This window comes from Notolepis coatsorum, assembly GCF_963971535.1.
Source record: "Notolepis coatsorum genome assembly, chromosome: 20".
Classification (NCBI taxonomy): Eukaryota; Metazoa; Chordata; class Actinopteri; order Aulopiformes; family Paralepididae; genus Notolepis; species Notolepis coatsorum.
The window spans coordinates 41911649-41934739 of NC_140184.1; the positions used below are offsets into that span (position 1 = coordinate 41911649).

At 41.4% G+C, this 23091-nt stretch overlaps 1 protein-coding gene across 4 annotated transcripts in view; it reads left to right on the top strand.

The window, feature by feature from the left end:
- The window catches only part of cttn (cortactin), a 45377-nt gene continuing 22286 nt past the window's right edge, over positions 1–23091 (top strand). For 2 of the 4 annotated variants that reach the window (XM_084337832.1, XM_084337833.1), the window contains exons 1-8: positions 1–132; positions 1257–1368; positions 3477–3550; positions 3976–4105; positions 14739–14849; positions 15279–15333; positions 19828–19938; positions 20355–20465. In XM_084337832.1, coding sequence (XP_084193958.1) covers positions 1282–1368; positions 3477–3550; positions 3976–4105; positions 14739–14849; positions 15279–15333; positions 19828–19938; positions 20355–20465 — 679 coding nt within the window. In that variant the 5' untranslated portion in view covers positions 1–132; positions 1257–1281. The remainder of the gene's footprint in view (positions 133–1256; positions 1369–3476; positions 3551–3975; positions 4106–14738; positions 14850–15278; positions 15334–19827; positions 19939–20354; positions 20466–23091) is intronic. The other 2 variants (XM_084337834.1, XM_084337835.1) reach the window with 1 other exon arrangement.

Below are 23091 nucleotides of genomic sequence, written 5' to 3' on the forward strand. Positions count from 1 at the left end.
GGGAGAACAGCCGGAACAGTGTCTTTGGAAACAATTGCCATCAAATCAAGTAGAGACCGTCAAGGGTGGAATCCAGTGGGGTTTTCTGTCTTCACAATACAGTCTTGGTTGGATTTATTCTTGATCTAGAATGTAAGTATTGTCGGTTTCGCCGTCACAGACTATTGTTTTACGCCTTGAGAAGCACACTGAAGCTCGGTGAGTTACCGGGTCAGTAATATTCCAGGCAGACAGGAGGAAGGTAAGAAGAGCTTCTGTTCGCCTGCAGACAACTGGAACAGGACATTCCATCGCCCGACACACCAGTTATCCACTAGTTTGAGACCGGGATAGCATTTAACAACTCGACACGTTTATCATAAACCTTCCAATGTAGCTACATTACTAACGTTACACACAAAGACACGTTCTGTGTATAGCTCAAATATCACTTGGCTAGCTAGTATTAGCTGTAACATTATCCCACGGGTGTTGTCGCATAAGGCCACTGTTGTTGCCTTTCATTTGATTTGACATGAACGTTGTATTGACTACGTTAGATGATCGTTGGTACTGTAGACGCAACACTGGTGACCCTGGCAGGTTAGCAGCTAGCAACGCGGATATTATGCATTGAGGGATAGTTGGGGCGAGTAGCTTTATAATGCTGTCCCTTGTTTTTCAAACGGCATTTTCACTCTACATATGTCCCAACAGTGCTGCTAGCTCCTCATCTGCGTCGGTCTGTTGTGGTGATTAGAATGAATACTTAACAGTGTATGGGCGTGAATATGATCAGAAATGGGGTGTGGTTGTTGTATGGCCGATATGTTCTGTCACCCTGGAGTTGGGATTTGCCAGGTTGCCTCCTCTCCCCAAAGACTCCCCCTCCTCTCCCATCATGCAATGAATGGAGCCACGTCTCCCTCCACACTCATTGAACACAGATGCTGCTGCTCACCCACATGTTGCTGAGTCAGGAGCAGTTCAGAACCCTCTTGTTCCCCAGGGTCTGACTGAGCACTGGAAGTCATCCAAAAAGCAACCCCCTCTATTACTATGTCTCGGTTTCAAAGCAGGCCAAGTGAGTTCGTTTTCCTGTATTACTGTACGTGTTGCACTTTTGGCTGATATTTAGTTTTCCAAAGGATGTGGCCTAGTTGGAAATGTATTATGGGGGTAATTTGCTTTGTAAAAAAAAATTAGGGTGATGAATACACAAAGGGGTGAATTGGTGTAGAAGTGTGAAGAGGATAATGTAATAGTTTTCTCGTCAGTGTGTGTGGTGTAGGCCAGCTAAAGATGTGGAAGGCAGCAGCAGGACAGTCGGTCAAGATGGCTGTGGATGATGATGGAGGAGATGACTGGGAGACGGACCCAGACTTCGAGGTAATTAAGCAGCCACCAGGATCAGTGCTCAACTCCTTCTCTAACCTAACACGCACACATCTCCCTTCTCCCACCACATCCCTAGACCCATCCCTCTTGTCAGTCACTCCTCCTGGTGCCTTTTTTTTTTTTTTTTTTTTTTTTTTTATATATCTCTTTCTCAGATTTTTCTCTGTTTTTCTCCCCGTCCCAATTTTAGTCGTTGTACCAATTCCCCCCCCCCCCCCCCCCCCCCTACCTGGTTGTTGTGCGCATGTTCTCCTACTGGTCGGTACAAGGGAACCCTGAAGTCATCCGCACGCTTCCTCCGACATGCGCGGCGACAGCCAGTGACTCTCTTTTCACCCGGCAGCGAGGACTCTCATTGGTGAAGTGTAACGCGTGGGAGGTCACTGCCTTCATCAAGTCTTGCCTCCGCTGAGCAAGCGCCCAGACCTGACCTGTAGGCGTCGCTGTCCACAACGCCAGATTCCCACCCATGACTTGCCCTCCCCCTAACCCAGCCAAACGGGTTAGTATAGTGATCAGCCCAAGCCTCAAGCAATGCTGACTCCGGGAGTCGAGACCGCAGCCTCTTGCATTGGTGACGAGCGCAATCTCCGCTACGCCACCTGACCGCTTCCTGGTGCCTTTTCTTATGTTACCATACCAATCTTTGGTATTGCTATTGATTCATGCATCAAAATACGCTTTATAATATTAGATTCTTGTAATGAGAACAAATTCTTTTTTTTAATTCAAGAGCATTTGTCTTGATGAAATAAATTGGACATGGATCAAATCAAATGTATTTGTAAGGCCCGACAACACACGTTAATGTCCCCATGGGCCGGACACGTCTTCTTTAAACAAGGGAAGAGGAAACCTCACAATAAATCAAGAACAAAACAAAAAAACACCATGAAATCCAAAATAAAATGTAAAATAAATAAATGCAACACTCTCAGACATACCCCATGCGAAGGTAAGGAAAAACTCACTAAAAACCTAGCAATAGGAAAAAAGCACCACAACTCACAAGCAATGTGGAGGGGAGAAACCTTAGAAGGGCCGTTCAAGGGGGGGATCTCCCTTCTTATAGTAATAATAGTGTTGCTATGGGTGGAGAATAATACAGGCGAATTGTTGGTATGTACATAATATACGTGTAATAAAACACTATGTACATGCAAATAGCAACTGGGGTACATAAGAACATTATCAAACATTGAAAATAGAATAGAGCTAATAACGGATCCATTTGAGGTATGGGGCGACATAGAGAGGATCGTATCCTCTTGGCCATCACCACGGGACGTCCACCACTTTGGTCATCACCACGAGACATCCACTCGCGGGGGAGAGATAGGGAGATAGGGACAGGGGGTTAGAGAGAGTTCCCGTGTTTGTAGTGGGCGGACATGGGAGCAATAAATACATGTAATAAGCATATATGTATATGCATACATGGTGACAATAGAATCAAATTATATAAGACAATTTTGTATTTGAGCCTGTTCTATAATGAATTCAAATGAATGCTTTCATCCCTCAGGTTAATGTATAAAAAGCTATTGGAACCAGTATCAATATTAAATCGTTTCCAACAATACCCAGAGACTATTCCTTTTTTTTCTGTATCTACTTTTTTTCTTCCATCCCAATTTCGTATTATCCAATTCTACCCTCCCCTGTCTCGAACGTTGTTAGACCATGCCTCCCACTGGTCGGCTGCAATGTGGACCAAGCCTTGCATCACGTTTCCCCTCCGGTACACGAGGAGGCAGCTGTCTCATCTTTTCACCTGTACAGCACGATCTCTCAGTGGCGAGGAGTAACGCGTGGGAGGCTCACGCTGCCCCCGATACGTCCTGATTCTGCTGTACAGGCGCACTAACCGACCTGTAGGAGTAGCTGTCCACAACGTCCGATCCCCACCCACTGGCTTTCCCACCCCCTAATACTGCCAATTGTATTAGTATGAACGACCAGCCAAGCCGGAAGCAACGCCGAGAGCTGGGCTCGAACCCAGCATCTCCTGCGTTAGTGGCAAGCACCTTGCCCACTGCGCCACTTAGCCGCCCTCCCAGAGACCATTCCTGAACTTGTTGTGTTTTGTGGACTTCCAGAATGATGTGACGGAAAAGGAGCAACGCTGGGGGGCCAAGACGGTGGAAGGCTCTGGACATCAGGAGCACATCAAGTGAGAAACACGGGGACAAAGGGTGTGGAAACTTTGAGTTTATGACAGGAAGAGCTTGTTGTTTTCTTTTGGGGGCGGGTTGTGTGTGTGGCACACGGGACTAAGAGTAGTTGAAGTATGAAACATACATAAATGGTGCATTTATATAGCGCTTTTATCCAAAGCGCTTCACAATTTTCCCCTTACACATTCACACACCGACGGTGGAGGCAACCATGCAAGGTGCCAACCTGCTCATCGGATGGGTTAAGTGTCTTGCTCAAGGACACTTTGACACGCTGTCCGAGAGGAGCAGCAATTGAACCGGGAACCTCCAAATTACCATACGACTGCTCTACCTCCTGAGCAACTGTCACCCCCTTGCATGTTGTGTAATGCAAAAGTTTCAAGCTGTATCTTGCTCTTTTGTTCTTCTACTTGTATAGTATTCATCAACTGCGTGAGAAGGTTTCAATGGAGCATACCAGCTTGAAGCAGAAAGAACTGGAGAACATGCCCAAGTCCTCACATGGGTATGGCGGCAAGTTCGGAGTGCAGCAGGACCGCATGGACAAGGTATTATTCATAATATTCTCATGATGTGCTTGACTTTCTCATCAGTATGGTGCAATGCCATGAATGCATCTTCTTGGCTTCGATTGTCATTTAATGTTTATAGTCACCTGTTTGCCTTCCAAGATGTCTGCGATGATGATATAATGTATTACTATGGTATTGTGTGTTTATAGACCTGATTTCTCAGTTAGACTTTAATCCATACTAAAAATGATATTGAATTGTATGTATTTACTGATCATTGAGATCCGGGACAAACATCTTTTTTAAATTGCTCAAAAAAATGTAATACTTGATGAATTTGAAATGTATATTTTTGTAGATACAAGTCTCCGCTAAAACCATGTAAAGGAACAGGCTTTTTTTATTGACTTATTTACTATTTGCTTGCTTGTCCCCACCATTTGGACAACAAAAACCGGATGGTGGTGACGTCTGACAGTGGAGACAAAATTCCATGTTTTTCCTTCTAAACCATGAAGGACTTCTACACTTCTACACTTCTACACTTCAGACATTTAGCTTTTCCTTCTCAACCATAATGTATGCTCTACACTTCAGACATTTAGCTTTTTATTCTCAACCATACTGTATGCTCTATACATCAGACATTTACCTGTAGTTTTTCCTTCTCAACCATATGCTCTACACTTCAGACATTACATTTTTCCTTAGTTTCTAGCTGTCTGTAAACTAACTAAAACGCACACATTTTTTTACCATACTTTTCGCACTATAAGCCGCACCTGAATATAAGCCGCAGCAGCTAAATTGAATGATGTGTACATATATAAGCCGCACTGGACTATAAGCCGCAGGTGTTTTAATGTTTAATTACCATATGTAATTAGCATAGGGACACAATACTGTCGGACAAATAACAAGAATTAACTCATTTACAAGTTGTATTAAGTTTAGCAAGTAAGGGAACAGATAAATAACATTTCAATGCAGTCAAAAAAGCAATATTTAGATTTTTACATTTTCGGGTTTAGTCACGTCGAGTCACATATAAGCCGCACCGTTATATAAGCCGCAGGGTAAAAAAATGGGGGGAAAAGGTGCAGCTTATAGTCCGAAAAGTACGGTATTCCATAATTCTTGACAATTCTCACCATAATGGAGTGACAGTGTTGACATGTTAAAGCTGTGACTGCAGTAATATCAATATTGTTTGTTTAAAATATCAGAAAACGTAAAACTTCCCAGCGCCCTGTTCCCCGTACCTGGCTAACTGAGTTAACCGGATAATGTTCAGCATAGCTTGACTTAAGCCAGATATTTCCGTTCCCCGACGTCGGATTTTCTAAGTCACTATGGCAACAGATCGAAAAGTTTGAACCTGCTCCAGAGCAGGTTTAGTTGAGTTAGCTGGATATAAGCTGGCCACTCCCTCGGAACAAAATGGCAGCTCCCTTCCTCAGAGATTGATTGATTGATTGGAAACTGTATTAACAGATTGCAGAATGGGGTACAATACAGTACGGCTCAATACACACAATTGTTAAGGGGATGCAGACCCAGAGAGACTTTCGTCTTGTCCCCCATTTTCAATTCATAATGACATTTATGACATACAGATAATACAGATATATCATGACATTTATGACATACATGACATACAGATATACAGTACTGTTACATTTGTGACATACAAGATATGCAAATATACAGTACTGTTAAACAGAGATCCTAACAGAAAATATATATCAGAGGGGGAGGAAACTGTACATTGGGAGGGGGTGGGTGGGTGGGAGGGGGTGTTTGGACATTTACGGGGGCCAGTTTCGAATTGCAGCCTCCCGTAGGTGCTATTTGATCCCATTATACCATTCTGAATAATGTTTTCGCGAGATGATTTCCAGAATGTATTGATAGAATGTGTGAAATAAGCCTATAATTAAAATACATTAAACTGGTCAAATAAATGCTGATAATAAATCATATTCAGCCTATGGATTTCCTACATACTGCATGACACCTGTTTGAGCTGCGGGATGAGGCGCGCTTGTTTCTGATGGAGAATGTGTCCCAGCTCGCTGCCCACCTCCGATGCCGACTAGATATCAATTGAGGGGGAATACGCACAGCTATACCTACCTATTCGAAAAAAACGATCTGCACTGACTTATATAAAAATAAGTACAGAATCGATCACGTCTGAATGAATGTGGAGGATGATCTCAGAGTCGCTGTCTCCAAAATTAAACCCTGACTATGCGCATCCATCTCATTAGGTGAGTTGAATATTATAGCCTTCTAAATGAAACGCGCTATATGTATTCATTTTATGGTTGTTTGATTATTGTGTTATTTTGTGTAGTTATTGTGCATGTTAAAAGCCTACAATGCATATGTGTGCGTGTGAACGTTTGCATGTTTCAACCACCTCTATATAATAGTGGGGGTCGCGGCTCTCTGACACCGTTATTTCGGGGGTCGCGGCCTGAAAACTTTAGGAACGATGTATTTATTATATTACATGATACCTAAGCGCATACAGTAGAGATATCCTCATAAGTATCTATTCATTCGTATCAATTAGATATACCGTACTTTTCGGACTATAAGCCGTGGCTTTTTTCGACCCTGCGGCTTATATAACGGTGCGGCTTATATGTGGACCAAACCCGAAAATATTGTTTTTTACTGCATTGAAATGTTATTTATCCGTTCCCTTATTTGCTAAACTTAATACAACTTGTAAATGAGTTAATTCTTGTCATTTGTCTGACAGTATTGTGACAATCCCCTCTGCGCACGAACCCTTACATATGGTAATTAAACATTAAAACACCTGCGGCTTATAGTCCAGTGCGGCTTATATATGTACACATCATTCAATTTAGCTGCTGCGGCTTATAGTCAGGTGCGGCTTATAGTGCGAAAAGTACGGTACTCTTTATCTTTGGGCTTGTTTTTGTATACTTATTCTGAAAGAGTTGAAATAATAATTTTTGCTAGCAAGATCTCATTTGATTATTCATCCATTAAGCCTATTGCCAGCAGTTACATTTAAATAAATATAATCTGATTGATTGGGGTAATAAGGGACTTAAAATGTGCCTATAGATTATGCATTTAACTTGTCGGCGAGGCTATTGAGCCGCACTGTATTGTACCCATTCTGCAATCTTGTTAATAAAGTTTTAAATCAATCAATCAATGCCGTTAGAAAATCAGGATTTCTGCGATCGACGCCTGCTGTCTTTTCAACTGAAGCGGCCGCGCGCACTGATCCTGAGTATCAAGTCTGGTTCGAATGAACGAGACTGAATCCACCTTCGAGGAACAGGGAAATCCCGGATTCAAACATCTGGTTAATTGAATCTGGATAATGGGACTTTTGATCGACTTAGTTGAACCAGGTACGGGGAATAGGGCCCAGATCATGTATTGTTGAAATCACCATGAGCAGGAAGTACAAAAGGGGTCCTCGGGTATATAGCTGCCCATGTAATTTTCTTATTTCTAGATTATAGAAATATCTAATGATGGTGATAGAAATTGAGGATGCAATTTCTATAGAAAATATAGGTTAAACTTCATGGTATGCCTTGCCTAATATTATACATATCCTTACATTTTAATTGATAATTATATTTCTTAAATGATTTCCTGAAGAGGAAGAGAAGGTGATTTCCATGTACACAGCAGACATGTAGACAAATTATTCAAATAAATATGAAAATAATATTGTGGGTATACACTGTTCCTTTAGATTAAACTTTGTATGCATGTATTTTCAATTGTCTTGATTTTTAACAAACACTTCCCTGCAGGACATGTTTTTGTTCCCACTAAAGAATTGGTGTATTACAAGTTGCCATCTTGGCAAATCACTATACTGACGGTGATAATTAATTAATAATAAAAAGTAGTGATCAAGTACAGTATATAGTGATGTGTAAGGAATTTCAAATTGGAGTGGAATGTGGAAGCACAATGTGTAGAAAGGATGTCTACACTGCAAAACCAAAGCAGTTAAAACATTTAAAAAAAATAAAGAAAAAAGGCCAATCAGCCTGTGCTTGTGCAGAAGGTTACAGAGTTACAAAGTAACAGTTATAATTGTGTGGTTTACTCTATGTTATAGTGTGTTTAAACCCAGTTAGTTATTTTGGTGTTTTAACCATGCGTTTGAGTGTTATTTGAAATACCCCCCTCAGTCTTGGTTTTCAATTTAACCAGATGTGCCAACTTCTGGTTGGAGTATCTGTTTGGAACAGTTCCTGTTTGAAAATGTGCCTATATTTTCACTATTTTCTGAGCAACTGAGCAGTAAACAGACTTCATCATAATCAGCTAGTGTTTCAGTCACTAAACATAACATGATTTGCAGACACACTTGAGACTTCAGTTTTATTTGTTATCCTTTATTTAACCAGGGTAATCACAATGGGCCTCATGCATGAAGCGATATAAGAACAGATTTTGTTCTTAACTAGCATTTCCTCTTACTTTGTTCTTACCTGGGATTCGGCAAAGTTTTCTTATTGTTGCTTTTTTCTCAGGCAAGAACTAATTATAAGAGTGGTCGAGAGCACTCTTACCGAAATAAGAAACTCTTACCCAAAAATAACATAAAAAAGCATACCATTGGTTAATTGCCCCCAAATATGACTTTAAAAATACAGAACTTTTCAATAATAATTATTATAACTTATTGTGTGCGTTCTATCTGAAATGGATTATATATTGCTGTTAGAACAGTTATGCTCTGGCCGCCCAGGCCATTGATTGATTGAAGATTTTATTAACAGATTGCAGGAATAGGTACAATACAGTAGAGCTCAATACACACAATTGTTAAAGGAAAACTCCAACATTTTGGGAAATTAGCTTATTTAACATCTTCCCTGGAGTTAGACAAGAAGATACATACCTTTTTTGTCTCTGTGCGTGCATTTAGCTTTGGGAACAGTCGCTCCGTTAGCGTAGCTTAGCTTCATCACTGGAAGTGGGGGAGATCCGGAGCTTCATCACTGGAAGTGGGGGAGATCCGGAGCCTGACGTTCCCTTACACTGTATACAGTCACGAAATACACTCCAAATACAACTCCAAAACGTTCATGTAAACATGTTGTGACCTGTGTATTCACCACGTGGAGAAATAAAAAATAATTGAATTAGATTTTATAAGCAAATATACTCGGAACTATTTTTTGCCTAACCACTCCTCTCTGAGCGCAGTCAGTGATTTCAACGTGTCGTCGTGATTGTTGACATTCTCATTCATTCAAAGGATCCGAACCGATTGAAGTTTATGGATACCATGACTTAAAATCCTCTTACCTTGACGATTTAAAAGCCTCCCCAATTTAGAAAACAGTAATCCAATGGCTGGTATTGATAATATACTACTAACTACTGGACGCTCTGAGCTAACCGGAGCTAACACAGAACTAGTTTAGGTTTGTGTTAATGTTCGATAATGTACAAAATAAACGTTTTCCGCTGCTATAAACGTCGCACTTTTATTTTGAAAACCCCAGAAAGGAAGTCATTATATATTTACCATCCTGTTCTGTGTTAGCTCCGGTTAGCTCAGAGCGTCCAGTAGTTATTAGTATATTATCAATACCAGCCATTGGATTACTGTTTTCTAAATTGGGGAGGCTTTTAATCGTCAAGGTAAGAGGATTTTAAGTCATGGTATCCATAAACTTCATTCGGTTCAGATCCTTTGAATGAATGAGTGTCAACAATCACGACGACACGTTGAAATCACTGACTGCGCTCAGAGAGGAGTGGTTAGGCAAAAAATAGTTCCGAGTATATTTGCTTATAAAACGTAATTGTCTAATTCAATTATTTTTTATTTCTCCACGTGGTGAATACACGGGTCACAACATGTTTACATGAACGTTTTGGAGTTGTATTTGGAGTGTATTTCGTGACTGTATACAGTGTAAGGGAACGTCAGGCTCCGGATCTCCCCCACTTCCAGTGATGAAGCTCCGGATCTCCCCCACTTCCAGTGATGAAGCTAAGCTACGCTAACGGAGCGACTGTTCCCAAAGCTAAATGCACGCACAGAGACAAAAAAGGTATGTATCTTCTTGTCTAACTCCAGGGAAGATGTTAAATAAGCTAATTTCCCAAAATGTTGGAGTTTTCCTTTAAGGGGATGCAGACCAGAGAAAGACTTTCGTCTTGTTTACATCAGGGTCCCCCATTTTCAATTCATAATGACATTTATGACATACACAACATACAGATATACAGATGTATATCATGACATTTATGACATGACATACAGATATGCAGTACTGTATACGTAGCATAGAACGCATATTTAGAGATCGTCTATATCAGTGGTTCCCAAACTTCTGTTTTATGCGGACCACTAGATTGTTATCAAGAACATTTGCGGACCACCTCGTATGCAAACAGTAAAACATAAATAAATAAACAACTGCTTTAAACCTAGTAATACACGAGACCCTCTTCTTGGACAAAGTAAGGTTTCGTCAATAATCCAATGTACAATTACCTCTTGACAACGCACAGTCGTTCAGTATTGACAAAGCCTACAGTACTTTGCTGGAACGTTTCATTTTGCACGTACTGTATACAGTACATGTGTATGCGTGCACTGCGGGAGGTGGCCAGAAGCGTGCAACTAGCCAACTACTATTATATTACTACTATAGTAATACAGTCTATTCCACTATATAGCTATAGGTGCTGTATGATGACAATACATTTGATTCCTATCTAATTTTGATCCATCGCAAAGCGCTCCAGCGGTTGAATACGGCTGGGGGATCCGCTCATATACAATGCAAACCCACGGCTCTCGTATTATAATGAGTCCGCGAGGCGTGTCTCTGTATCCAAATGACTTGCGTGAGAACGCGCATCCAGTTTAGAATGAGTGGGATTCATCATTAAAAAAACCTGGGTAAGAACATATTTGGACTTTAAGAACGGCTTGATGAATGTGGCGGTGGCTTTTCTTATTGTTCTCTTAACAGACTGGTAAGCAAGAATATAAGAGAAATAATAAGAGTATTGTTGAATGAGGCCCATTGATATTTCCACCTCTTTCAAGTGCGCCCTGGCCAAGAAGGCAGCATACAGAAAATGTTCACATATACAACATTAAAGCAAACTCTAATAAAAACAAGATGGTGAGAGCACACTAATACAAAAAAACTGAGAAAACATCTTCACATTTAACACTTTGGTTGCCATTGGTTAACATTGTAAAACATGGTTGAATGCCACCACCCACTTCAATGATAGCGTTCTCATATTTGTGAACGCATAATCTCTATCTTAAATTATGGCTGTGTCTAATCTGCCCGTCGCTTATCAATGACTTGTTTGTAGTCAACATTGTTGAAACGGATTGTTTTTAATCGGTTCATTTCCGTTTGATAGCATTTTGAAAAGCCCTCGTTTTCTTAAGTTTCAGGAAAATATTACTTTTCCGTGATAAACGGCATATTCTGGAATACACAAAAAACGTTGTAATTTTTCTGCCTATTTATGAATCGTTTTCAAATAAACGCTAGATTATCGATAGTATGTGTACTTATGCACGCTAGAGAAGCGATCTGAAAAATATATTATTTCCTGATCGCACGCACACACGCACACATAGGGCACACGCTGATATCTCTGTGAAAATAGATCCGATTACCCCAAGACTGGTAAAATAAATTGCTTACCTCAGATCAGATGTTCTCCAAAAAGATTATTCCAATTCCTGATCGCCATTCCAAATATCGATCGCGTTTATTGATTCAGCGCCGGGTACTGTAAATATGTATTCCACACGTTTTCCGGCTCGGCGATCACTTGGGTCTCTTCAGATGCCTCGCCGGAAAAGTTAAATGAGGAAACTGGACCCCCCACCAGTCTAATCTAATGGGGTGCAGTTACACAGGGAGAGACGATAGGCGGCGGTATTTTCCCAATGGAGCTCAGAGAGAGTGCAGCACTAGCGTGAGGCTCGATTGATGAAATATGAATTCAAATTGCTAATTTAAAAAAATACGACAAACAAACGCTATATAGCGTTGGTGGCATTCAACAGTCAGCATGAACTAACGACAACGCGCCCGTGGCACTCAAAAGTGTTAAATGAAAACGGACGATATTAAAAACATGATCACTCCATGGCAAGAAGGTGTCCAATTTATCTTCAATTCCAATTAAGTACTCCAGCTTCAAATCAAAAGGCCACAAGAGACGACATACAACATATGTGTACATGCTAGGGCTGTCCCCAACTAAGGATTTGTATAGTCGACTTTGATTGGCCAAAAGTTGCCGATAGTCGACTATGAAAAAAAAAAAAAAAAAAAAAATATATATATATATACTTTTATTTTAATTTACATTTTTTGTATCATTCCATTTTGGCTGTGGGGGGTGCTTAATGTCTGAAGGAGTCGACTGAAGGCTTCTTGTCCTCTGCGAAAGCATGCAATTGGTCCACTGATGGACACATCTTGATATTTGTCTAGTCTAGTGTGGTCATTAGATGGGTGAAATCCTCTTTCTGTGCTCGTTTTCTTAGGAAGTTAGCCTCTCCGGTATGCGTGCCATTAGCGTTAGCCACGCTTCTAGGCCTCTTTGCTTTTATAATATATATTTTTTTATATATATATATTTTTTTTGCATTCGATTAAGAGGTTGGCAGTCAACTACGACTCCTTTCGATTGATTATTTGGGGGCAGCCCTAGTACATGCCATACATTCTTCATTCATTGGGGGGAACTATTCATGACCCACTATAGCATGCTGCGGATATGTAATCCAATGAGCACACATTCTAGTTTAGACATGTATGGCTATGTGTCCACCAGGGACGTTTTTTTCAAGGCGGACCGCTTTAAAAAAAAAAAAGAAGCTCGGAACGTTTTTCTGAGGCTCGCGCCAGCCGCGGCTCCGCCCCTTCCTCGATGAGTTACATTGATGAGCGCACTCCTTTTCCAAAAGTTGAACTAGTTTCAACTTTATGAGCTGGGAGCGCTCCGACCAAAAACACTGCTGTCGAGAGCTCATAAAACGCGAGGCGCGGTGCTGGGAAGAGGAGCGCGCCTGTCGCTTCTCCAGCATAGAAATGAATGACAGAAAGGAGCTGACAACTCAACTCAAGCCCTATCTCTTTCAGAGAGAGAGTAGCTCTATGGCAGTTTACAACCGCAGTTGAGGCAGAGTCCGCGATCCAAACCCCAATGCAAACAGCATATCGATCTTCACATTGATTAAGGCATTGATCTACTCCTGATATACTTATTCTCTGTTCAAGGTTAATTAGTCAAAGTACAGTGCAGATAAATGCTATCTCTGTGCGACCCCCCCCCCCTTGCAAGAAAAATAATAAAACTTATTATTTTTTTAAATTCTTAGTAAAATTTGATAAAAGAGAACCTGTGGATGAGTTACAATCTAAAACGAATATCAAGGATATAGTTTGTTATATAAACTGTATTGTCTGTTCTATTTAATTTCCATTGCACTCAGTTGTATTTTGTTTCCCCACCATATTTTTCCATGACATTGTGTGTGAATGTTTTTCATAGGCTCTGGCCAAGGAGTTTTTAACCAAAACAAAGATCTCTGTCTAGAGCTTTCATTGACTCCAGATGTAAAACTATATATATATAAATAAAAAGCCATCTTTTAGTAGTGGAACTAAATAAGGTCTAAGTGCTTCTACAGCGATGACTGTTGTTTATGTCCATCTCTCTTGTATGTGTGAACAAGGGGTTAGCCAGCCATAGGCATTTCTCTCTCTAACCCCCCCTTCCCTCCCCAGGCATCTCTCTCCATCCACACCTTTCTGTCCCTGGACTGTGGTCATTCCAGCATGAATGTGATGACCAAGCACTGTTTAGCCCATGCTCTGTGTGTGGGTGTGATGAGTCAATTGTCAGCACTTAAACCACTGGCCCTTACAGTTCAACTGCTGCGTTTACACTCCACACTTCTTTTTCACTAGTGCATAGCAAACATGATTCAAACATCATGTGCAAATAAAGCATTTAATTACCATGTTTTTGAGAAAAAGATGGATGTGTTTTTTACACTCAGCATCAGGAACATCTGTCAGGATAGTTTTTAATCATAAAGTATGGATGCTCGATATTGGCTTTTTTACCTATACCGATATTGTCCAACTCTTAATTTTTGATACCGATATCAACCGATACCGATATATGCAGGGTTTCCCCCCCAAAAAACGGAATCATTTCAGGTAATTAACATTACATATCTCTTGTCGTGTAATTAACACAACATTATGTATACTTTGACAATAAATAAAATAATAATTTGTTCTTACTTGCTTGCCTGGGTAAATAAAGGTTAAATAAATGTGAAAAAAAAAAAAAAAAAAAATTAACGATATTTTCCGATATCACATTTTTATGCCAATATCGGTAGGCCGATAATATCGGACATCCCTAATGGAAAGGTATGCTGAATAGACTTTTAGAAACGTCTAACACATTGTTTTGTGCCTTGTAATAAAACCCACCAGCCTGGTGTCCAAGCAGGTTTGCTAATTGAACCAGGTCTCTATGTGTGTGCAGTTTGAAGTTTCTCCTTGGAGATCTTTTTTGTTCTGTAGCTTTCTCATTTATGCCTTTTGGTTCTTGTGCCTCTTGACAGTCTGCCGTGGGACATGACTACCAGATCAAACTGTCCAAGCACTGCTCTCAGACTGACACCTCCAAGGGCTTTGGCGGGAAGTTTGGAGTGCAGGCTGATCGCATTGACCAGGTACGCTAGTCCTAAATGTCCTGTGGTCTACACTAAGTTACAAAGTTGCCGATCACATTGACCAGGTACCCCCACTCAGCTAGTCCTAAATGTCCTGTGGTCTACACTAAGTTACAAAGTTGCCGATCGCATTGACCAGGTACCCCCACTCAGCTAGTCCTAAATGTCCTGTGGTCTACACACTAAGTTACATTGACCAGGTACGCCCACTCAGCTAGTCCTAAATGTCCTGTGGTCTACACTAAGTTACAAAGTAGCTGGAGAGGGATCAAATAAATACAATGAAATTATTTACATGAACATTAGACATTTTAGTTCTGATGTGCAATCACCCTCTTTAGGACACACACACACACAGAGACGCACACAGACACACGCAGGAGGACTGAGTAGAATAATGGTGTGCCTCCTCTTCTTTTCTTATGCCAGTCTGCTGTTGGGTTTGAGTATGCTGGGAAGACAGAGAAACATGCTTCACAGACAGGTGATGTTTGTTTCAACTCCATATTACCAGTAATTGGCTAAGACGTTTGATTCTACTGTGTCACTCACTGCCAGATCCCCTCAACCTGCACGTGTTCCCCTTCCTCTTCCTGCTTGTGTGGGTGTTTTTAAGTTAATATAATGTTTTGGAGCGGCCGGGTAGCGCAGCGGACTAAGAGTCTGTCTACCACCACAGAGACAGTGGGATCGAATCCAGCTGTGGTGCTTCCGGGTTGGCCGACTGTCCATACTAACACAATTGGCAGTGTTAGCGAGTGGGAAACCTGGCGAGGGTGGGTCCTGGTCATTGTAAACACTAAACAGTGACTCCTACAGTTCGGTCGGGGGGGCCTGCAAGGGAAGGATCTAGGAGAGGTAATGTGACCACGCGGTGGGCTGGGTACACATGTGTCGGAGGAAGCATGTGATAGTCTCCGCCCTCCCGGACCGACGGTAGGGGGTAGAGTGCGCAACGACCAGGAGGGGGATTGGGAATTGGCATAACGACTAACATTGGGGATGGGAGAAAAAATGGAAAAAGAAGGGGGGAAAAGATGATTCAAAAAAATATATATATAATGTTTTGAAATGGTGCTCACTGAATACCACATAAGTGCCTCAGGCTCGGTTACAGACGGGTGTTTGAGGAATGATTTCTACACACAACATTCCGGGTCTGATGTTGCTCAAGGAATAAACAGTATAAACACCGGGCAAATGAGTCAGGCAGAGGAGATCAGGCAGTGACATACCAGAGGTTCCAGAAATGTGCAGTCTTGTCCAGTCCTGTCTTAGTGCTGTTGTGTGGACTAGCAGCTGCTTGACCTCTGCCAGGCTGCCTGTAACTACTAAAGCCAGATTCACTATGGTTGTGGCCATGGTGGTGGCCAAGCAGATGGCTCTATGGATTTCCTTTTGCATATCATCATGTAATATGGCTTGGTGGTAGGAATCAACAGAACGTTGGCAATATGATGATCATGATCCCAGAATATGAAAATATGGCTGTTCTGTATCATTTAATTTGTTATAACTGTTTTAGTGAAGCTTCGCTGAGCACAGCCAACTCTCAGTATGTTGAGGGGGTGTGGCCTTTTGTTAATTGAAAGGAGATGTCAAGTTGGTATCAAAACATTAAGCTTTCAAATGTAAACTGATTCATGGGACCTGTGAGATCGGTTGCTATGGGAGATAAGTGTTTAACCTGTGCTAGCAAGTGATAAATTAATTGTCACAGTTTCTGTGGATGTTTCTGAACACTAAAATTAAAGGTCCTGTGTCTTATAAATGGCCTTTTCCAGTGTTTAGCATTGTTTTCTAGCAATGTGGGGTTGTGTCAATGGGGTCTGTGTCTCTAATTCTCATTTTCGCTCATCAGTCCAGTCTCGAGTTCACGAGATCCTCCCTCACTGAACTAAGCTATTCTGAATTTCGCGTACCTGTGACGTCCAAGAATTCTGCATAACTAACGCCCCCTCTATGGTTGTAGAACTAACGCCCCCTCTATGGTTGTAGCCACACTCAACCATTCGCTCAACAACAGAGCGAGTGGAAATACTGACACTTCCTTAAACGGGGTTGACGTGGTGCGGGTGCCGACAGAGAGAGTAGAGAACGAGCGAGAGAGAGAGAGGGACACTGAGCACCCCACACACACACTCTAGGGCTGGGCGATATGGCCTCTAAAGGATATCGTGATATTGTTTGGCTATATCGCGATACAGGATATATATCGTGATATTTTGACATTTCCTCTAAAGCACTTTAAAATGCTTGATTTAACCCTTTGATGCATACAGTCATGCCAATATGATGATTATAATAGTCCCTGCAACATATGTTTGCATTAAACCATGAAGATGCTTTAAAAAAATAATTAAATTAAAAGTTTCTAAAAATGTACTAGGAGTAGTCTACTGACTTAAATTATTAACACTTTCAGTGCCCAGCAGGGGGCGCACATTTAGTGCTTGAATGCCCACCATCCACTTCAATGTTAGCATTAATATCGCCTAATCTATGTTTTAAATTATGTGTCTAATCTGCCCGTCGCTTATCAATGACTCATTTTCCAGTCAACATTGTCGAAGCGGATTGTTTTTTTATCAGTTCATTTCCGTTTTATAGCATTTTGAAAAGCCCTCGTTTTCAAGAGAAAAAAAAAGAATCCGTGATAAACGCCCTGTACTGTAATATTCTAGATCTAGAACGTTGTCATTTTTCTGCCTATTTATGAATCGTTTTCAAATAAACGCTAGATTATCGATAGTATATGTGTACGTATGCATGCTGGTGCCGCAAGCTGAAAATCGATTCTCTTAGTTCCTGATCGCTCGCACAGTCAAACAGCCATATCACATATAGGGGAAAAGCTTATATCTCCGTGAAAACAGGTCTGATTATCCTTAGACTGGTAAAATAGATTCCTTACCTGAGATCAGATGGTATCCAAATGGATTATTCCAATTCCTGATCGCCATTCCAAAAATCTATCCTTTTATTGATCCAACGCGTATACTGTAAAACACATATTACACGCTGTGCTGAGGGTCCACAATGAATCTGATCGGCTCCGGTTACATGCGTGAGAAGTAAAATGTGGATTCCGGAGTTTTTTTCTCATTTTCATTGAGTCTAATCCAAAAGGGTGCATTACCATCTGGGAGACGATAGGGGGCGCTTTTTTCACATCTGAGCGCCTTGTGGGGCTGGCTTACCAACGGTAGACTCGGTTGATGAAATATGAATTCAGATCGCTAATAAAAAAGAATTCACGAGAATTCTCGTGATGGGCATTCAGGGGGCGGGCTGATAACCCGAGATATCTCGTGATGGGCATTCAAAGTGTTAAAAATAAAAGAATCTACTGTAAGACCATTTATATAAAAACTCTTGGCTGCCTAAGACTTTTGCACTGTTTTCTATCCACTTTAGCTAAAAACACACACACACACTTTATGGTCAGGAAGAATTGCTCTGCCAACGCTGGGTGTCCTTCCACTGCAGGCTCTTGGCGCTCAATGCTTATCAGCTACACTCCCATGATTCCATTCTCTCATGATCACCCTGGGTTGTGCCTTGTCACCACAGTCGTGTAGAAGCATGCCCAGTTCCATTTCACTCTATTGCTACTAACCGTTATTACTTAACAGGTGTTCTTATGTTCTCTGTCTGTCCGTCTGCCTGGTTCCCTGTTCTTTGTCCTGTCCATTTATTCGTATTTTTTTTAATATTATAAAGCATTATAAATGCTAATATCATATCATGCTAATCTGTTTTATTTTATCCTTTCATCCAATCACTGATGTACAATAGCATAAAAAGGAATTGCTGGTCCCAGACTGTATGTAACGCTACACTAGCTACATATCGGAGCCAGGCAAATGAACATTATAGTGAGATGAAAGTAAGATCCCTTGGGTGACTGGTATGTTATGTGATTTTATTTTTCTTACTCGTATGCATTCTATACGACCTAAACAAACATTCATATTTCATAAAAACATTCACCCCAAAGTTGTTGATGGTCGAAATCGTCCAAATTGTCAACTCCAATGGAGAATCTGTCTACCTTCTGGGTGCTGACATATATATTTTAAATGTTGGCTTTCTGTATTTTTCACCCATCCCAATTTAGTCGTTATGCCAATTCCCTTCCTGGTCGTTGCGCGCATTGCCCCACTGTCGGCCTGGGGAGGGTGTAGAACTACAACATGCCTCCTCCGATACATGTGGAGTCGCCAGCCGCTTCTTTTCACCCGACAGCGAGGAGTTTCACTGGGGGAACGTAACGTAACACAACGTGTGCAGAGGTTCACGCTATTTCCCCCAGATCCCCTCCCTGCTCAACAAGCGTCCCGACCGACCAGTAGGAGTCGCAGTTTACAACGACCAGGACACATACCCCACCGGCTTCCCACCCACTAACACTGCCAATTGTGTTAGTAGGGATGACTGACTAAGCCAGAGGTACCGCTGATGGCTGGATTCGATCCCAGAGTCTCTGCAGTAGTAGCGAGTGCTTAGTCCTCTGCGCTACCCAGCCGCCCCCTGGGTGCTGACATCTGGATTTAGAATGTTACATTTTTCACTCAAAAGTTGCAACATGTCAGTGTCCAGAAAGCAGACAGACTCTCTGGTGAATGACAAATGGGTGACCCAAATTTTATGGTAAGTATTGACATACCGTCACCCAATGGATGTGGGAGTCCCTCTTACTATATCTGCCTAGCTTTGATATGCCATAGTGTTATATACATACAGCTGGCGATCAGCAAAAAAGGAATAGAATTTTCAAACTTCATGAATTTAACTTGTTTCAATCAGTTCAATGCACATCAGTAAATGTGAACGATTACTGTAGCAGTTTGTTTTGGTTTCACAGCCCTCTAGTTTCTTGGGGCTAGTCATTGGTTAGAACTTTTAAGAGCCAGTGGGTGATTTGGACTTGGGCTGCTTCTTCACCACCTGCTTCTATGCTGCTTCAACCCTGTAGACTATTCCACTGGGTTTGGGGGGCGGTACGGAGTGCAGTCAGATCGTGTGGACCAGAGTGCACTGGGCTTCGACTACCAAGGCAAAACGGAGAAACACGAGTCCCAGAAAGGTTTGTCTCGTGGAACCTGCCAGGTGGCATCCTCTGCCCTCAACCAGGACTAAACATGTGCACACACACACACACACACCTACCATAACCTGAACAACCTTGCCAACCACGTGAGTGTTTCTTCCTCCTTGTTTTCATCCCTCGGACTCTGCTGTTGACCTGCTTTATATCAGGCTGCTAAAACCATGCCTTCATTTTGGTTCTAGCTATAGCAGCTGCTGTGTGTGATGTGATTGTCTTTGTGCATAGTCTACTGTCCTCCCGTCGTAGTGTCTCCCAAGATGTATCGGAATACAGTCGGAACGTGCTTCCAGATGACCGCTGAATAGAGACTCCATATTGACTCCCTCCAGTCACCCGTTGTCTTGTCTTAACTGTTGTTTCTCTTCTCCTGCCTCGGCTCCGGCAACCGCTAGATTATTCCAAAGGTTTTGGTGGTAAATATGGAGTCGAGACGGACAAAGTGGACAAGAGCGCCGTGGGCTTTGAGTACCAGAGTAAAACGGAGAAGCACGAGTCTCAGACAGGTTAGTATGAGCTCACTCTGACACTCATAGGCCTAATTGTCGCTCAACACTCAGCAATTGTAGACAAAAAGATAGAAAATCAAACAAAGAATGGACTAATAGTTTGTCAAAGCTAAATTGGCGTTGGATTTCTGTTTTCATGCTATCACCACAAAGTCCATATCGGCAGAGAAATCATTGATCTTGCATCCCAATCATCCATAAGTATTAGGAGTGGGAATCACCAGAGGCCCCACGTTACAATATTATCATGATACTTGAGTCACAATACTATAATATCACAATATTGCCATTTATTACATTTTCTTCAACTGCAAATGATGTCCCCAACGGGTCAACATCTGCAATAACGATATACTCTATATACAACATCTGTTTGATGTAATACTGTATATACAACATCTGTTTTATCTAATACTGTATATACAACATCTGTTATACAATACTGTATATACAACATCTGTTTTATCAATAATGATATACTGTATATACAACATCTGTTTTACCCCACCCCTAATATGTATAATGGGATCAGAAGTGCTTTGCAGGCTCTGTTTTAAAAGGCCTGGGCTGGACTCTTTTGACATAGCTGAACAGCTTTGCCTGTATGTTCTTGTCCAAATACCCACTGGCAGTCAAAATGGATACTTCCTGATTGCACAATTACACCTTTTATGGATAGGAGCAAAAGAAGGAAGGAAAAGGTGACCTGAATAATTTCCCACAATGCATTGGGGTCTGTTTGCATATGTGGTGTACACTGATAACCTTGCCAAAATGATCTGATGTACAGTGTAAGTTAGTGTTAACACATTCTGTGCCATGCAGTTTGCCCATCTTATACCACTCTCTGCCAGTGCTGTAAGCCGATGGAGTCGCTCACCTTCTTTGCAGGGCTATAACTTTTTTAATATTATAGCTATATCGACATTACTATGGCCCATTCAACATCGGGTATCTATTGATCCGGATGTGGGAACGTTATATTTTTCCATTCATACATTGTCGTGTTAGTACCGTCGTAAATATAAGTATGTTTTTAGAGTGTAGAGCAGTAATTCCTAGAATGTGAGTTATAGGCCCGATGCATATTATACATAATCGATTGGTGTTTCGTTCCTATACACGCTATATTAAAAAATTCAAATGCATATGCTCGGTATACATTATGCTCCATCATGCGTGAAGGAAAGGGGGGGGGGGTCGTTTATGATTCCTTGATTGTCAGTAACGGCTTTCTTTAGTACGACATACGTTGATCAGATGGATTCCATTGAAATAAATGGACAATCGAGCTGGAATTAACGTTAGATTCCTCTTACCTGTGGCCGATGAGTGGAGAGAAAAATATTCCAATTATTTGATTTCGATCTGCTAGATCCATTTTCCGTTTGTATGACGCAATAAACGCCGAAAGCATATTGATTCTTGCGTCTCGAAAAGCGATCCAATTCACTCGAGTGTTTGTCTGGATCAACATAACAAGATATCTCTGCCGGAACATTTTCCCCGATGCACAGAGCGCCACATCCGGTTTAGAGTGGAGTGCAACTCACCCGAAATCCACCAGGCGGCGGTATTGAGGCGTTGAAATATCAGACAGAGTCAAGCTGGCTCCCGGAGCCTTGCTGGATGAATTATGAATGCCAATAGCGAATAAAGGAAATAGGGCTGACCCCTATTAATCGATTAGTCGACTAATCGGTCGAAAGGAGCCGTAGTCGACTGGCCAACCTCTTAGTCGAATATAATAAAAAAAAAGTATTATTTTTTTTTCTCATTTTTATTTTTTTTCTCCTTTCCAAAAGAAAAGAGGCATAGAAGCGTGGCTAACGCTAATGGCACGCATACCAGAGGCTAACTGCCTATGAAAACAGGCACAGAGGCACTGAAAGAGGATTTCACCCATCTAATGAACACACTAGACTAGACAAATATCAAGATGTATCCATCAGTGGACTAATTGCATGCTTTTGCAGAGGACAAGAAGCCTTCAGTCGACTCCTTCAGACATTAAGCACCCCCACAGCCCAAATGGAATGATAACCAAAAAAAAGTTTACAAATATATATATATATTTTTTTTAAGTCGACCAATAGTCGACTAACGGCAAATTTTGGCCAATCCTAGTCGACCATCCAAATCCTTAGTCAGGGACAGCCCTAAAAGGAAATAACTATGATAAAAACGAGTTAACTCGTTGTTGGCGCTCAACGATTGCCGGCCAATAACGAGTTAACTCGTTAATGGCGTAGAATGTGTTAAGAGGAATTACCGTAATTTTCGCACAATAAGCCTCACCTGAATATAAGCCGCAGCAGCTAAATTGAATGATGTGTACATATATAAGCCGCACTGGACTATAAGCCGCAGGTGTTTTAATGTTTAATTACCATATGTAATTAGCATTGGGACTAGGGATGGGTACCGAATTCGGTACTTTTGAGGCACCGAACCGAAACACGTCGGTACTACCGAGTATCGAATCAAGTGAGAAACCGAAAAAAATTTTTTTTTTTTTTTTTTTTACTTTTTTTTTTTCATGTCAACGTTCACACGCACAATATATGCTTACCTAGGATTTGACTTGATTCAACAACAAAGCAGTCGGAGCAATGACAAGCCG